Source organism: Hyaena hyaena, unplaced genomic scaffold, assembly GCF_003009895.1.
Source record: "Hyaena hyaena isolate Hyena2069 unplaced genomic scaffold, ASM300989v1 scaffold_358, whole genome shotgun sequence".
NCBI lineage: Eukaryota > Metazoa > Chordata > Mammalia > Carnivora > Hyaenidae > Hyaena > Hyaena hyaena.
This window is the reverse complement of record NW_024080992.1, coordinates 500393-519560: the sequence shown is the minus strand read 5'-3', so window position 1 is coordinate 519560 and position 19168 is coordinate 500393. Positions and strand designations below refer to the sequence as shown.

The window sequence follows — 19168 nt, the reverse complement described above, 5'->3', positions numbered from 1 at the left end:
ATATAGGCTGAAATTATACCCATTGATTTAATTCTTATCCTTAAGAGTGCCAACTTAGGTATGTGTATGGGTACCTCTAGAAGTAAGTGCTATTCAGTAAGAGCCCGGGAAGTTATTCTCAAAAGGAACCTTCCCCTGTTGGGGGTGATTTAATCAATGGCAGTTCATCATGAAATATTTATCCTAAGATTTTATTGAAGCTACTAGTTAAAGGGATCTCATATTTCAGTGACCCCAAATGCCATTGTTTGGTATGGAAGTTTACTGTAGGCAGCATACTTAGCCCATGTTCACTTACCCACTTCTGTTTTTCTTTGGTTTATTCCCTTTGATACTGGTTTATGTATCTCTTCAACTAGTTCTTTGTGTGTGTGTGTGTGTGTGTGTGTGTGTGTGTGTGTTAGGTTTTTTTTGAGGGTAGGTGTAGCAGGATTCTTGCACAGAGTCGCGACACCGAGGGTTTTCTTTCTAGGAAGCAACTTTATTCCTGCCGGCACCACTCAGTTGAGTTCATACCCAAAGACCTCACCATGGTGTGGATTTTAATATATTTTTTACTTCTTTGTCTCCCATATATGGTAACACACAAACATTCAGTCTGATTAAGTGGTCTCATGTTACAAGGTCGTGAGAGAAGTTGTCACATATAAGAATAGCAAGGTTGCCTTGAGTTCTTTTTTTTTTTTCTTTCTTTAGGGAGGGGACCCTACCACATAGGGACCAATTCCTTTCATTTTTGTAACCAACATATTCGGGTTTTTGTTTTTGTTTTTGAGAGAGAGAGAGAGAGAGCGGGAGTGAGGGAGGGGCAGAGAGAGAGAAAGAAAGAGAATCCTGAAGTGGGATTCAAGTTCATTGGATGTGGGACTCAAACTTATCAACTCTGAGACCATGGACCTGAGCAGAAGTCAGATGCTTAGCCAACTGAGCCACCCAGGTGCCCCCAACATAACGTATTCTTATGTATAGATGACCTGGTAAATGTTTGCTAAGTATGTGTGCATATATACAAAATGTATTTTTTAATGTTTTAATTTTTTAACATTTTTATTTGTTTTTATTGTTTTTCTTAAATTTATTTGTTTATTTAGAGCATGCGGCAGGAGCAGGGAGAGAGGGAGACAGTGAATCCCAAACAGGCTCTGGACTGTCAGCACAGAGTCCAGTGCGGAGATACGTCTCTCAAATCTCGAGATCATGACCTGAGCTTTAATCAAGAGTCTGATGCCTAATTAACTGAGCCATCCAGGCGCCCCTGCTACATATATTTTTTAAATCTTGATATCATTTCCTCTTTTTTTAAAGAAATATTTTATTTATTTCTACAGATTATCTCTTTATTATTTTTTTTAATGCTTATTTATTTTTGAGAGAGGGACCGAGACTGAGTGGGGAAGGGGCAGAGAGGAGGGAGACAGAGTCCAAAGCAGGCTCCAGGCTCTGAGCTATCAGCAGAGAGCGAGATGCAGCGCTCCACCTCGCGAACTGGAAGATTGTGACTTGAGCAGAAGTTGGATGCTTAACTGACCGAGCCACCCAGGCACCCCTAAAGAAATATTTTAAAACCTCTGATGCTGTTACGTCACTTAGACAGTAGAGAGAGATTTAGAGAATCTGTTAAGCCAATCCGAAGCTATAACCATAACAGATGACCCATCTTTTAGCCACAAGGGGGCAATAGTTGAGCAAATATTTAGTTTTCTGCTTTGTGAATAATACTGTTTCTGAACGGTAGAGGGTAGCATGACTTTTCAGCACATTGAAAAATGGCTTGCAAGAGTTTTTAAGACCACACAGTAGAACATTTTATTCTTTTAAGATACAGAATAACATTTTACTATGTTAGTTTATTTATGTAGAATATTAATGTTACAGGACAGTTTATATTTTTATTTTAGCAATATAGTAGCTTTCACACAGGTTTTAAAAATACTATTTTTCACTTTTTCACGAATATTTCTTACTGGTATTTTTTATTTCAAAATGTTGGAACATTCCAGAACACAGAATAAATCAGATATTTTGTTCTTTTAGAATGCTGGGAAAATCCAAAATATAGTTTATTTAAAGGATTTGTTTTAATATCTGGGGAAAAATTCTCTTATTTTTAGTGTAAATTTTAAGCTACTAAATCTATATAGTAGCAATATTCTTTGGGTTTATTTAACCTTTTGTTTTCTCACTAGTTTTGTATTGACGACTTTAAAAATTTATACCAGTGCTTTATTCTTTTTTTTTTTTTTAAGTTTATTTATTTATTTTGAGAGAGAGAGAGAACAGGGCAGAGAGAGGAGAGAGAGAATCCCAAGCAGGCCCTACATTGTCAGTGTAGAGCCTGAGATGGGGCTGGAACTCATGAACCGTGAGAGCATGACCTGAGCCAAGAGTCTGGTGCTTAACCAACTGAGCTACTCAGTTGTCCTATACCAGTGTTTTAAAAACAAATTTGTAGGGGCACCTCGATGGCTCAGTCTGTTGAGTGGCCAACTTCAGCTCAGGTCATGGTCTCACAGTTCTTGAATTTAAGCCCTGCCTTGGGCTCTGTGCTGACAGCTAGCTCAGAGCCTGGAGCCTGCTTGGGATTCTGTGTCTCCCTCTCTCTCTCTCTGCACCTCCCCCACTCATGTGCGTGCCCCCTCTCTCTCTCTCTCTCTCTCTCAAAACATTAACAGAATTTAAAAACAATATGTAAAGGAATGTTGAAAAATATTTCTGATTTTAACCGTGGTGCCTGCTAGTTCTTATGTTATGAAATTCTAGGTGAGTTATCCCTGAGTTAGTAAGAAAAGTGTTTTCAAGTGTTTAGTGTCACAGTGGAGTCTAACATTTTGAAAGCATGTTTAGAGAAAATTATCAGTGAATAAAAAAATGATAGAAGAGGGAATTGAAGTAGGTATAAATCTCTAGGGAAAAGTCAACACTTCTAATATGCTTATAAATAATAATATACATTTCCTAAAAGAAAAGATAAATATATTCTAAATATATTCTGTATGTATTTTGTTTTCTGGGTGGTCATATGATCTGATCATACCCTTTCAGGCTCTTTTACGACTTCCCAAGTCAGCATTAACTTTGTGTATCTTTATTGTGTAACTTTATTAATTTTTATTTTTGCTCAGAAATTTCCATTCTTTTAAGGTGTTTGGGTATTATTCTTTTTTATTTTAAGATTATAGTAAAATTTCCTCTTTTGATTATTTAATAATTTTTAAAAATATTTTAAAGCATTTTTTAAAGCACTTTTTAAATTTTAAGTAATCTCTACTCCAGTGTGGGGCTCAAATTCATAACCCCAAGATCAAGAGTCACATAGTCTACCTTCTGAGCCAGCCAGGTACCCCTATATTAATAATAATTTTAATAACATCATTATGTCCTTTAAGTTTGCTTTTATCTGTTTGCACTGAATAACAAATGAAATAAAGAAAATTATCACAGTTGAGTTGAGCCTGGTTTGTAGGGATTTAGGAATAAAATTAAACAGTGTTGGTTCATTTCGGATTTTGCCTTGCTTTTTAAAGCACTCTACCCTTGGCCACTGTCAGATAATGAGTAGTGGACTTTCATTCCGGGAGTCACAGTTCAACAGCTCATCTCTGACTGGTTACCCAAATTGAGATGGTTGGGTTCTACCAAAGGAGGGATGTGTGCGCTAGTGCACAGAGTATTTATCGCAGGGAGATGAAAATTTATGTTCATATAAAAACCTGTATATAAATGTTCATAGCAGCTTTATTTATAATCACCAAACACTGGAAACAGCCCAGATGTTCTTCAACTGTTGAATGATAAAACAGCTTTGGTATATCCATACCATGGAATACTACTAGACGTAATACTAGAAGTAAAAACTAATAAATGATTGATATACATAACAACTTGAATGACTCTCAGGGGAATTATGCTGAATGAGAAAAGCCAATTCCGAAAGATTACACAGTGTAAGTCCGTTGGTGACATTCTTGAAATGACGAAATTATTGAGATGGAGATCAGTGGCTGCTAAGAGAGATGGGGGTGGAGGTCAGAAGGCAGATGGGGAGTTATAGGAGAACACCACGAGGGGTCCTTGCAGTGGTGGAACTGTCCTGTAACGTGACTGTGGTGAATACATGAGTCTTCACATATGATAAAATTGTGTACAACGAGACACACGCACAAGTACTTGGGTATAAAACTGGTAATATCTAAATACTATTGGTGGATTGTATCAGTGTCCATTTCCTGGTGTGGTATCTTATATGGTCACACAAGACGTTAGCCTTGGGAGAACTGGGTAAAGGATGCAGGAGATTTCTATGGATTATTTCTTTTAATTACATGTGAATTTACAATGATCTCAAAATGGAAAGTTTAATTTTTTTCAAAAAAGATGATTTCCCTAGTCTGTCAGGCCCAGCACCGGTAAGACCAGTGAATTCCCTAAACATGAGCCCATCATCCCATATCATTTCCGTAAAATGATTTTCTTTGGTTAGAAGCTTCTGTGTGCAATACCATGACAATCAGAGGAGATTCTGTAAGTTTATAGATGCTGGTTTTGATAGAAGCTTTGTGGGCAGGAAAGGCAAATCCATGTTTAGAGTAAGTGTTTATTCCAGTGATAAAATATCACCGTCCTTTCTATATAGAATGGCTCAGTGTAACCTGTCACCAGGTAGCCATCTGATCGTTTCAGGGAATGATGCTGTATTGGAAGCTTAGTATTGGTCTCTGCTTTTGGCAGATTGGTCATTTAGCAGGGACTGTAGCCAGATTAACATAGGTGAGTAGAAGTTAGTGTTTCTGAATCCATGCATAACCATCCCACAAAAATTCAGGGACCTGCCACCTTGGTGAATTTTTTACTGGTTCGCAGTCTGGGATGTGTTGAGATACCCCTCTTAACTACTAAGACAGAAGCACATCACTGCTCCCATGACCGCTTTGTTCTTGGACACATTGGTGGGGGACGGGAATAGATGGGGAAAGAGGTGGACATTCACAAAACTGGTTGTCATCCTCTGATTATTAAGATTCTTTCTGCTAAAGAGATAATTTACATGTGACCATTTGTTTTCTCTCTGCGCATTCAGAAAAGTCTATCCACATATCTCTTTCCTAGACCTTGCCATTTATTTCTCAGTCATGTGCCTCCTAAATCCCTGACCACCCACCAAAATCATTGGTCACTTCACACAGATTAATGTAGATCCATACCTTAGGTTATCTTTCCTTCCAGGCAAAGTGAACAGGTGCACTGCTCAAAGTTCTGCCCCCTGGGAGGCTGTTCCTTTACCACTGTCCTTCAGGGCCACTCTTGTTCTGCATTATGATTCACCTAGAGAGGTCTGGCAAAATCTCCATTCTACAGCTTTATCTGCTACGGATACTTGAAATACCACCACATCTGCAAGGTCTTAAAGCCCGTGTAGTAGAGGAGCTTGCCTGGTAGTCTGGATCTCTTGTAGAGCTTTATCTTATTCCGGGCCTTCCTCAAAACTGGCAGCTTTTTGGGTTACTTTGGTAAAAGAGTTGGAGAAGAATGTCCAAATAAGATATTTGTTGCCTCCAAAATTCAGTGAGACCCAGTAAGCACTGCACTTCTTTCTTAGTATAAAAATGGGTATCGTAACATGTCCCAGACCACTAGCCTCCTAGGAATTTCACCAAGGCCCAGCACTTTTGTGGATTTATTTCCCACCCTCTGGCATACATATGTTACTGTGTGTCTAGAGTAGTTGCAACTTTCTGCTTCCTGGTCCAGTCAGTGTGTGTTACAGCCCAATATGATGTCCAGTGGAATGAAATGGCAAAGCCCCTGGATACTAGTTTATGACATAGAGCTGGTGAATTGAGGTAACCTTGAGGTATATAGTCTTTAATAGCAGATCTAGAAAAAGAAAGCATTGGTCAGGTCAGTTAGCGCATACCAGGTGCTAGGGGATATTTGATTCACTCTAAGCCATGAAACTACATCTGGAATAACAGCTGTAGTTGGAGTTACTACTTGATTAAGTTTATGATAATAAATTATCACTATCTAAGACCATCTGTTATCTGTACGATCACATAGGCAAGTTAAGTGGGGATGTGGTGGAAATCATCATCCTCTATCTTCTAGGTCCTTGGCGCTAATCATTACAAAGCCTCCAGGAATGTAGTATTGCTTCAGTGTACTTGTTTGGTAGGTAGGCGAAGTTCTAGTATTTTCTACTTCTCCTTTCCAACTTGAATAGCCCTCACTGCACAGATTAAGGGACTAATGCGGGCATTCTGCCAGTTGCTGAGTAAAGCTATTCCAATGATGCATTCTGGAACTTGGGAGATAACCACAGAGTGAGTTCAGGGGACGGGCCTGAGTTACAACTCGAATCTCCTCCTCGCCCCCATCAGCCTCTGTTCTGACTGAAAGCAAATTGGATCTTCAAGAGTTGCGTCAGTTCACATAATGCTTGAAAAGTGTGATTATTTCTCCTTCCCCAGTGGACACCCTGGTGAACGGTCAGAACTCCCTTTGGGAGAGCTAGTAGGAAGATTGGCAGTACAGAATTTTTAGCTGTGTCGTGGATCCTTCCTCAATCTGCCTGATCTCCTCTTCATTCAGGACTCAGTGTCTGGGAATTGGTTCAAGTTTGGGAGTTTGTTGAGTGGCCCTGACAGTCATTCGTGGTGATTCAGAGCAGGCTGTTCATTAGAACTATAGAGTTTTCCTATCTGTTTCCTTCCTGGGACACCATAATTAATCAGCCAACACCAAAGAGCCCTTCAAGTCAGACTATTTTGATTACCGCTTACACTCTATTACATTAGGATAACCATGCCCATCGTGTTGTTGACTTCTGCCACTTGAGGATCTCATTATCTCCACCGAATTCAGAGAGCTCTTTTTGTCAGCAGTTCTCGCCAGTGAGTCCTGGTGCAGAGAACAGTCACCACACAGCAATTCAGAAATGCTCGTGCTCCCCTCACAAATGCATTTCTCTTAATTTTGGTGAACTGAGTATCGTAGAGACCCCTCCTGGGGACCATAGTAGGGCGAGCTGGAAAGCTCCACTCCAACGTCCTGTTCTCGCCAAGCATTCAGGTGCCTTCCTCTGTGGGAAACTAAGGAAGTTCTGGTGTTTCAGCTCCATCTAGTGTAGTCTATCTTTGGATTCAGGTTTTATTCAGCCAACCAAGCAAACTTTTAAAAGCCATGCCTCTTCTCATAAGCTAACATATTGTATCCGAATTTCTGCTTTGTGAGCCCATATTAGTAAATTTGGCCCAGTACCCTTAGGATGCATTCCCATACAGATCCTTAGTTTCTACTGATTTCAGTTAATAAAATCATACAGTTCTGTGGTGTGTATTATACCTCTTCATGGGCTAAACTTTATATCTCACCCCTTGCGGTCTGCTGAGGCTTGAATTTGGTTATAGATCTAGTGCTATCCAATGGAATTTTCTGTAATGATGGCAATACCTAATATCTGTGCTGTTTGCATATGACTGTTGAGTATTTGAAATGTGACTAGTGCAATTTAGGAACTTAATTTTAAATTTTATTTAATTTTAATTGAATTTGAATAGCTGCATGTCTCAAGTGGATACCGTATTGAATAGTGCAAGTCTACATGCACTGAGAAGTGGGACAGATGGGTGCCTAGGAGGACCAGTGGGTCCCTACAGCTCCCTCAGGGTAGAGCACTGCGGGTACTTCAGGAAAGGGAAGACTGGCCTCCTCGCACTGGGATGGGAGGGCTACTTCTGCCTGGCAGAGTTTAGGGGCTTAGGATCTGCGGGTTCATCAGATTTACCCATATGCCCCATTCTAATTTTCAGGATTCACCACCTTCCTTTTTTTTTTTTTTTTTAATGTTTTATTTCTGAGAGAGAGAGAGAGACAGTGTGAGCAGGGGAGGGTCAGAGAGAGAGGGAAACACAGAATTGGAAACAGGCTCCAGGCTCTGAGCTGGCTGTCAGCACAGAGCCCGGACGCTGGGCTCGAATGCACGAACAGTGAGATCATGACCTGAACCGAAGTCGGACACTTAACTGACTGAGCCACTCAGACGCCCCAGGATTCACCACCTTCCTAATCAATGCCCCAGTTTTAATACTAGAGAATCTGTGAAATTGGGAACTCAGTTTGCCTTGTCATTCGGCTATCTGCAGAATTAGACTTTGGTTTGTGGTGGTGGTGGTGGTGGTGGTGGTGGGTTGTTGATTTTTGTTTGTTTGTTTGTTTGTTTTGGAACCTTGGGCCTGAGGCTAAAGGAGTTAAAGATTTCTTTTAGGACAGTTACAGATACTTTCAGATCCTTTATGTTAACCTTTAGGCTGGTGTGTAAAGCCCTGAAGTTATCATTTCCAGTGCACTTAATAGCAAACGACACTTTTATACTTCTGTGTTTTGACTTAATTGATATAAGCCAGAAGAAACTTCTTCGTGGCAAAGCCTTGTCATGATTGTAGGTCATTATTAGTTTCTACAGATGTTAATTTAAGAAACTGCTTTGCCAGTGTACATCATGGACTCTCAGTATCTCTTTTCATGAAAACTGGATCATGTCTTTAGGTTGAATCAACTTGGAGAATGACCCCCCATATAGCCCGGAATTAATTTGGATAGCCCATCTCACACTTGTATTCCTGTGGAGCCATTTTGTTCATCTCCTCTTGTCTTTACAGAGACTTTTACCCTGGGGACGTTTTTGAGTGCCTACATGTGAGCCAATTCCTGTCCTGGACACTTTCCCTAGATATTATTTACTTGTTGTCCCTGTGTTTTTATTGTGCGTGGCTAGAATACAAAGTAGAAGTAGACAGCAGTAGCATTTTATAGCATACCCCTAAAAGCAGATTTTGACAGTTGAGTATGTTAAACATTGGAATATGGGTAACATAGAAAGGGAAGGTGCCATGGATAGGATGGAAATAGATTTCAGAAGGTTCTGTTTAGAATGGTCAGCAAATACATCTATCCTATTCTTTTTTCTTCTGGTAATTAAGATAATATATTTATGTAAACTGTTTTAGTAGTGAACCAAACAGACATCTTTTCCATCTTGAAGAAGACAAACATTTAACAATTGATTTTAAATGTCATGAATGTTATTAAAGAATTTGCATAGTACTAGAAATGGAAGGTATAATGCTATGTGAAATAAGACAAAGACAAATACCACATGATTTCATTCACATATGGAATTTAAGAAACAAAATGAGTAAACAAAGAAGAAAGACAAAAAAGAAAAAACCCAACAACCAGACTCTTAAATACAGAGAACAGACTGGTGGTTGCCAAAAGGGAGGTGGGTGAGGTTGGGGGAAATTGATTTAGGGGATTAAGAGCACATTTACCATGATGAGCACTAACTAATGTATAGAATTGTGGAATCATTACATTGTACACCTGAAACTAATACAACACTGTATGTTAGTTATACTTCAATTGACAAAAAAGAAATTGTATAGTACTGAGTTATATAGGATCTTATTAGAACATGACATTTAATCCAGTTTTAGAAGTGCCCCACATCCCAGAATGGTTGGAAGTAAAGTTCCATGTGTACACCTGCATGCCTTATTTTTTGGTTAGACAACTTCTGTCTTACTAGAAACCTTTAAGGCATCCTTTGGTCCCAGCATCTGTGAGGGTGTGGCTCAAGCTTATCTTAGAAAGAGAGGGACAGACAGCCACTAACCGATTATCTAACCTTCTCTTGTAATTCTATTTCTCCCTGTTTAGTATAATTATTCTCCTGCTACTATCTCTCTATTATAGAGATTTCTAAACTTTTTAAAAATGTTTTTAATGTTTCTTTATTTTTTAGAGAGATACAGAGCAAGAACAGGGGAGGGGCAGAGAGGCTCCAGGCGTCAACACAGAGCCCAATGCAGGGCTTGAACTCAGGAACTGTGAGATCACGACCTGAGCCGAAGTCAGACACTCAACTGACTGACCCACCCAAGCACTCCTAAACTTTTTTCTAAGTTTATCTATTTTGAGAGAGAGTGAGAGAGCACAGGGCCACAATTGGGGGAGGGGCAAAGAGAGAGGGAGAGAATCCCAAGCAGGCTCAGTGCTGCCAGCCCCCTGATGTAGGGCTTGAACTCACAAAGTGTGAGGTCATGACCTGAGCCAAAATCAAGTTGGACACTTAACTGACTGAGCCATCTAGGCTCCCCTAAACTTTTTTTTTTTTAATCATGCCCATCACTAAAAAAATCTTTGAGTATATGTTCCAGTATTTACTAGGAAGTTGTCTTCCGTTTATAATGTTTATTACTTTATAAAATCCTTTTTAGATTTTAGAGTATTTATTTAAGAATTCCTACTGTTAAAATCTATAGGTATCTAATCCATTTTTTTCTTTTACAAATGAGAAGACAAATTTAAGACTTAAATGACTTATTCAAGAGTTTTTAACTATTTAATGACAGAATTTGTCACAGAACTGAGGTTTCCTGAGCATTTCTGTTACTCTGTACATTTTCTTCCTTTAAGTTTTTAAATAATCTTTCTATTTTCCGTCTTCTGAAGCAGCTTATATGTAAGAATTACTGTTTAGCCATATCATAACTTTGAATAGCAGGTATGATACTTGGCTGTCAAGTGAGGAAGTTGGGCCTGGTGACATTTCATGTTGCTTTTAACACTCATAGCCTCAGATTTCAAGCTCTATATTTAATGTCCTCATGTGCATGAAAGTTCTATATACTTAATATATATTGAAACTTTAAGTAATATATTGACTTTACGTTCTAGATTTTCTATAACAAGTAATATAAAGAAAAGTTAGTCCTATATAGAAATTATTACAGATAGCATTTGACATGTATCTTTTGAAGGATTTATATTTCTATATAATATCACTATAAATGTGTAGATTTGTGTTCGTGTAGATATATATATATAAATATGTGCACTGTTATTTTTACCTACCAGATAGCCAGTATTCCCTGAAGGTTTATGGGTATCACAACCTAATAGGTGCAAAACCAGCACACTCTCTTACTTCTGCTGCACTGCTCTCACACTTCATCCATGGCTGCCCTTCTGCCTTGCTTTCTACAGCCAGTTGGAAATCAAATCCTTGTGCTACTACTTGGTAAATAGCTCTGTATTCCTTCTGCTGTATTCCTGTGGCCACCGCTTCAGTGTAAGCCCTTTATCGGCTCTGTCCTAGCTAATTGGAGGAGCCTCTCAATAGTTTACTCTCTTTTTATTCCCCACCCCCACCCCCTCTGGTCCATCTTGCATACTGCTGCCAAAGTTCTCTTCTTAAAATAAGGAGCAGGTATTGTCACCTCATTAATGACAGGCCTCTTTTGGACCTGATGCCACTTAGCCTATGGTATAAGACTCTTTACAACCTAAGTGAGGGTAGCAATTCTTTATAGCAACTTTTTGGGCCCTAATCTCTGTTGTCATGTTGGTTTAACTCTGTATTTCCCTACCATTTCACATATTTTTATATTAGGATTAGAATAGACCGTAGTACATGACAGGCACTCAATACTAAACACTTTTGATAAATGAATAAACTAAAGTGGTACTGTTCCCTATTTTGGTAATCCCTTCACCTCCTTCCGCCGTTCGACCTGGACAGTCCTGTTCAACTTTTAGATCTCAAAGGGAGAAAATGGTACAGTAGAATTCCGGTACCACCAGGAATACTTTCAAAATCTGAGCTCTGTGATCAGTTCTTTTTTTTTTTTTTTTTTTAAATACATTTAGAGAGAGAGAGAGGGAGAGAGAGAAAGAATCCCAAGCAGGCACTGCACTGTCAGTGAGGAGCCCGATTTGGGGCTCGAACTTACGAACCCTGACATGACCTGAACCAAAATCAAGAGTCAGATGCTTAACTGACTGAGCTGCCTAGGGGCCCCTGTTCTGTAATCAGTTCTTAAAGGAAGCAGTCAACTCTTAGGTACCTGCTTATCTATGACAACTCTATGAATGAGGTTTATAGCAACATTTTCCATAACCAGGGTTAGACACTAAGCTGCATGATACAGCCAGCAGGTGACAGTGTGCCTGCACTCCCTGTAGTCTGCTTCAGCGTAAGATGAGCTAACGATAGTGGTTGTCACTGTGGATTGAGGGAATTGCTACATTTATTGTTTTTAGAAGACGTTTGACAAGTCAATGAGGAATTCAGAAATGCTTCTGGATTATGATTTGAAGGAGAGCTTTGTCTGATTACCTGACATTGTGTCCAAACAGTGTAAGGAGTGTACAATTTAAAAGCAAATTATGGTGTTAATCCAGGGATCTTGTGCTTGTGGTAAAATCATTTCTTTCACTGAAAATACATTGACTTCCATTGTAAAGTGTAACAAAATATAGGCAAAAATAGTGGAACAAAAACCAATACCATTACGACTTGAATTTAAAATCTTCTTTGAACTATAATTATTCATGGGCTGCCTGGGTGGCTCAGTTGGTTAAGCGTCTGACTTTGGCTCAGGTCACGATCTCATAATTTGTGAGTTCAAGCCCTGAATCCGGCTTTCTGCTGTCAGCACAGAACCTGCTTTGGATCCTGTCTCCCTCTCTCTCTGCCCCTCCCTGACTTGTTTTTGCTCTCTTTCTCTCAAAAATAAACATTATATATGTGTGTGTATATATACAATTATATGTATATAATTAGGTGTGTGTGTGTGTGTGTGTGTGTGTGTATAATTCATATCTTGAATAGCCAAAGCAATCTTGAGAAAAAAGAACCTGTATAGAAAAAAAAAACTATATTACAAAGCTGTTAGTAATCAAAACAGTATGTTATTGGCATAAAAACAGACAGTTTTTTTGGAACAGATAGCCAATGGAACAGATAGCCTGGAAGTAAACCCACACACATATATGTTTAATTTATGACAAAAGAGCCAAGAATATGCCAAGGGGAAAGGACAGTCTCTTTAATAAATGGTGATGGGAAACTGCACAGCCACATGCAAAAGCATGAAACTGGACCACTGTCTTTCAACATACACAAAAATTAACTCAAAATGGACTGAAGACTTGAACTTAAGATTTAAAACCATAAATCTCCTGGAAGAAAATGTAGGTGGGAAGGTCTTCAACATAGGTCTTGTCAATGATTTTTAAAAATCTGACACCAAAAGCAAAAGCAACAAAAATAAACTACATCAGACTACATCAGACAAAAGCTTCTTACAGCAAAGGAAGGAAACCATCAGCAAAGTGAAATGCATCCTACTGAATGGGAGAAAGTACTTATAAGTGATATATCTGATAAGAGGTTAATGTCCGAAATATATAAGGAATTCCTATAACTCAGTAGCAAAAACAACAAAAAACCCCAAAAATGGACAGATAATCTAAATAGGCATTTTTCCAAAGAAGACAGATGGATGGCCCACAAGTACGTAAAAGATGCTCAACATCATTAATCATCAGGGAAATGCAAAGCAAAACCACAGTGAGGTATTACCTCACACCTGTTAAAATAGCTATTATCAAAAAGACAAGAAATAATAAATTGTTGGTGCGGATGTAGAGAAAAAGGAACCGTGTACACTGTTGGTGGAAATGTAAATTGGTGCAGCCACTAGGGAAAACAGTATGGAGGTTTCTAAAAACATTAAAATAGAACTACTGTATGTCCTAATAATTTCACTTCTGGTATTTATCTGAAGAAAGTCAAAACATTAACTCAGAAAGATGTATGCACCCTCCCCCCCCCCATGTTCATAGCAGCGTTATTTATAATAGCCAAGATATGGAAATAACCTAAGTGTCCATTGATGGATGAATAAAGAAAACATGGTGTATATATGTATATACATATATACATATATACAATGGAATGCCATAAATTGTTCAGCCATGGATAAGAAGGAAATCTTGCCATTTGCAACAACATTCATGGGCCTCGAGGTCATTATCTAACAAATAAGTTAGAGAGGGGAAGACAAATGTATATGATCTCACTTCTATGTGGAATCTAAACAAACAAAACCCCAAAATCTCATTTAAAAAAAGAAGCTCATAGATACAGAGAACAGATAGGGGTTGCTGGAAGTAGGATTTTGGGGGGTGGGGGGAGTAAATCAGGTCAAAAGCTGCACACTTAGCTCTTAAAACATAAATAGGTCAAGGGAATACAGCATGGTGACCATAGTTAATAATACTTTATTGTATATCTGGAAGATATCTTAAGAATTCTCATCACATTGTTTTGTAAGTATGTATAGTGATGGATGTTAACTGGGCTTATTATGATTATTTCACAGTGTACCCAAATATCAAATCATTGTGTTGTATACCTGAAATTGTTTTAATGCCATAACCTAATGTTATGTGTCTATTATACTTCATTATAAAATAACTATTCATAACCTTGTAAAGTTTATAATATAAATATTTTACAACAGAATTAAAAGTCTCAAGAGATCTTATTAAATAATTAGTTGATAACACTCAGTTATTTTCTGAAAACTTAGAAAATACCTTTTACTGTCGTACTAATTTTAGCCCAAACATCTCTTCACAGTTATGAAAGAGATTGTGTTATTTTAGGAACAGGCCCTTGTGGTGTCTAAATTATATTCAATAAGTGTCTAACCATTAGATTTACTACTGGATCTTCCTGTCATCTAAGGCTGTTTTAATTAGACCATGACTTCAATTGAAAGTCTTCCAAAGTGGTGGGGGAAGGGGAGGAAGAGGAGAAGGAGAGGGAGGAGTGAGGAAGGAAGAGCTGTCAACCACATGAGTGAGGTTGAGGTACTGGGAAAGCAGGTCATGGGGAGAAGGGGGAGGGGCCCTCTTTGCATGTTGAGAGCCAGCGGGCGTTGATATTCTGCCTTTCCTTTGAGCAGTGCTCTTTTCAGCCGCTTTGGTGGCAGCAGTTGTGGATGACATAGTGGCTGGCTAGCAGAGTGTGGGAGTAGCTGCTCTTGTCACTGCTGGGTTGGTATTGCTGTTTGCACTGCCTCCAGAGGGCCACTCCTAGCCTTTGTCTGCAGTGAGCCTGTAGGATGGGTTTCATCCTTGGCTCTCTGCAAGAAAGAACTATTTTTTCAAGGTTTTCTAGATCTTCTGACTTGTCTTTGTTTAGATCGACACTTAGGTACTCAGGATTCTTTCCCAGTGTTTCAACTCACTGCAACAAATCCATCACCCTACCCTCCTTCTAGCATCTAAAGGACTAGGCATCACCCAAAGGTTTGACTTTCATTTCCTTTGACTCTGTCTTTCTTGAGGCAAAGGTCATAAGCTTTGGTCTTTGGGCCAAAGTGTGTTTTACCACATTTATAAAATGAAAGGCTTTTTTTCAATGTACAAACATTGAAAAATTAGAAATTTTACATTAACACTTGGATTTTTGGCTTTTCTTGGAAAATCAAAAGATGTGGCAACACTGGAGCAGAATTGCAATTGCAGCTAGAGCTGAGTAGTGGCTGTACCATTTAGCCTGGTACCTCTTCTGCTTACCAAGTCCCCACCCAGCCTGGCATTTGAGTTTGTAATCCTTGGAGTACTACATGCATTAAAAATGAGTCATAAGAATGGTTTTATAGTTTTTAAGGGAAGTATTCTATCAAACTCTTAATAATTGTCTCTTAAATAACAGATATAAAACTTACTCCAAATACAGGATGTAGGTAGATTAAATTATTAGTATCCTTCTGTAATTAGTTCTCACTAATAGAAACTTAGTAATTCCCTTAGTTAGAGCCAAAGAATGCACATACCCTATGCACAAATTAAAGATGAGTAGAAGGTACAAGTCTATACTCATGGATTTCGGAAAAAGTGTGTGTTTGGAAAAAAGCTTGTAAGTTAAAAAAAAAAAAAAAAGTAAGGAGCCTGCATTATTGGTTCAAGTAAATTCAGTATGTAAAAATACTCCTGGAAAATGAGCAGCGCCAAACAAGAAGCTATTTTTCCTTTGAAATTTTACTTTAAGAAAAAGAAGAAAATTATAACAAGGCTATTTAAAAATGTTACATAATAAAGACTCATGTTCACCCTGGTAACTGAAGGGCCCGTAAGCATTTTTATCTTATTCTATATTTAAATTAAAAAAACCCTTTTGTGGGGCTATTTTTTATTAACATGATTGACATACAGTGTTCTATTAGTTTCAGGTGTACAATATGATTGAACAACTCTATACGTTAATGCTCGTCGTGATAAGTATACTCTTAATCCCCTTTATCAATTTCACCCATCTTCCCACTCACCCCCTCTGCAGTCACTAGTTTATTCTCTTTATTTAAGAGTCTGTTTTTTGGTTTGTCTCTTTTTTTATTCTTTCATTTGTTTTGTTTCTTAAATTTTACATATGAGTGAAATCGTTCAATCCCAGATATGAGTGAAATCATGTGATATTTGTCTTTCTCCATATGACTTGTTTCACTTAGCATTATATGCTCTGCATTCCGTCCATGTTGTTGCAAATGGCAAGATCCTATTCTCTTTTGTGACTTAGTAATACTCCATTGTATATATATACAACATCTTCTTTATGCATTCATCTATCACCAAACACTTGGATTGCTTCCATACTTTGGCTATTGTAAATAATGCTGCAGTAAACCTAGCAGTGCATGTATCTTTTTGAATTAATATTTTCATTTTCTTTGGGTAAATACCCAGTAGTGGAATTACTGGATCATATGGTAATTCTATTTTTGAGGAACCTCCATACTGCTTAGTCACTCTAATTAAACTTGAATTTGAAGGGGTTTTGTTTGTTTGTGGGTTGTTTTGTTTTGTTTTTTGGCAGATGATCAATATTAGGAATAAAGTTAGTCATCTTCTTGAATACCATACTCACATGCTCAGACTGGCCTCCTTCTGTCCCCATGCTAGGAGGTTTTGTCTAAGGATACTCCTTAGTTTGTTCACATTCCAGATTCTACTCTGAGCCACCACATCTGTATCATCTCCCATCAAGGACTTTTCTTGGTCTCTTCTTCAACAAGGAAAGGGAGGAAGAGGAAGTTGAAGAGTATATCTAACTTTTTAAAGCAAAATTCCAGGGGCGCCTAGGTGGCTCAGTTGGTTAAACATCTGACTTTGGCTCAGGTCATGATCTCACGGTTTGTGAGTTTGCATCCACATTGGAGGAGCTCGAGTCCTGCTTCGGGTGAGCCCCGTTTCTCTCTCTCTCTCAGACCCTTGTAGGATTCTCTCTCTGTCCTTTGCTCACTTGTGCCCCCCCCAAAAATAAATAAATAAACAAATTCCATTTAAATATTTTTTAGTATTGCTACAAAATGTAAATATACAGCACATTAACTTTTAAAATTTTCTTCTGTAAGATTTTATTATATCTATCATGTATTTATATTGAATTATATGCATGTAAATATCTCCTTTTATTTTTAGGGCTCTCCAAAAAAAGAGGAATCCTTTGCGTCTATGCTGAGACATTCTCCTCTTACACAGATGGGACCTGCCAAGGATAAACTAGTTATTGGACGAATCTTTCATATTGTGGAGAATGACCTTTATATTGATTTTGGTGGCAAGTTTCATTGTGTGTGTAGAAGACCAGAAGTGGATGGAGAGTAAGTAGAATCATTTCCAAGTTTTTTAATAATGTTCATAAAAGTTGAGATACCTCAAAAGTATGATTGGACTTTAGTCGGTGATTTTCTAAAAGACAGAAAATATGTTTTATTCCTCTTCATAATGCTAGTTAGGGAAGTTAGGCCAGATTTGTGTCATGTCGTATTAGTCACGTTAGGCTAGATTCATGTCTTCTCAAAGCAGTGAGAGCAGTTTGGGGGGAGATTTGAATGTTCATCCTAGTAATAAACTATTCCCCACCATAAAATTAAAACCAGCTCTACAGTAATATATGCTGCTCAGGCGATTTTACACATAACCTTTTTTACTTCTTCTTCTGTTCCTTGGTCTTCTGCTTCTCAGAGAAGCCTCCCATTCTACTTCTTCATGCTCCTTTCTCTCCCACTACCAAATTCCTATGCTTTATTATTTTCCTTTTCTATTCTGTATTTAATCTAAGAGTTAGAATTTTCCCTATTATAGAACAGAATTTACTTCTGTTTATAGTATATAGATAAAGATATTTGTGAGTATAAATATGCACTGGGGAAACCATTAAGGTGACAGATCTAGGAGTCGAGTGAAGGGAGATGGGTAACAAAGATTCTGAGATTGGAAAATGATAGTAAGCAAGATAGGAATGATTTTTTCCCATCAGTTTTTAATGTGCACATTTAAAAAATTTCAGTATTTCTGCCATCAGGATGCAACATATAGTTGATGTTCTATCAATGTAATTGACAGTGTTCTTTATTCTTAATAGTAAAGTAATGGTGAGTCTAGTTCTCAGTGGCATCTTAGGATGAATTACAGTGATTAAAAAGTTTCTGATGTTTAAGGATGAGTCATATTGTAGAAATGAATAGGGAGAGAGTCTACTCTAGATCTAAGAGAGCAATTATGAGAATGGGTTGCCTCTCTCCTGAGAGCCCTGCATACCTAAAGATAATGTTAATAACTGGGTTCAAATGATTGGGAGACATGAACTCATTCTACCTGAGTCTGAATTGGACCTGACAAACTTAATAGACTACAAATTTCCTCAGATCAGTGGCCTTTGAGTAAATATTTAACAACTAGCTCTCCAATTAAAAAAAGGCCCTGATTTATCAATTTCTATTGTGTAAAACACTCCCATCGTGGCCAGTTTTCAGTTACCAATGTAATGGCACTGAATGCAGAATTGGGAATATTTGCACAGTGTCCAGTACACCTCTACCTCAGATAATCAAAAGCTAAGCAGTGTCTTGCAAGGTAAGTGCTGCAAACCGGGTGATCCTAGAGGAGAAAATGGGCTTCTTATGCTACCTAGCATGGAGAGGTCATGGCTCAAGCATAGCCTGTCTTGGTATATCAAATAACGTAAAGCTTAGTCAAAAGTAGTAAGACCTCAAGAAATTTCTAAGTAGGGTAGGTTCGTCAATCCAGATACTAATACTGTATCTCTGTTGTGTAATGGGTCATTGAAGGGATCAAATCAGATAATGTATGGAAAGATTTAGAACAGTGACTGGTATATAATAAACAGATGCTACTAATACTTCTGTTCTTAAAATCCTGGTAATTTGGTTTTTTGTGAACTGATGATGACATTCCTCAAGAATTCCTATTGATGAGGGTTCATGCAAGAGGCAAGTGTGGAGATATGCAG

The 19168-nt window shown here is 38.1% G+C and overlaps 1 protein-coding gene across 3 annotated transcripts in view; it reads left to right on the top strand.

Annotated features, from left to right (window-relative positions):
- The window catches only part of MRPS28 (mitochondrial ribosomal protein S28), a 107223-nt gene that overhangs the window by 6300 nt on the left and 81755 nt on the right, over positions 1-19168 (top strand). For all 3 annotated transcript variants that reach the window (XM_039250090.1, XM_039250091.1, XM_039250092.1), the window contains exon 2: positions 17335-17516. In XM_039250090.1, the coding sequence (XP_039106021.1) occupies positions 17335-17516 (182 nt within the window). The remainder of the gene's footprint in view (positions 1-17334; positions 17517-19168) is intronic.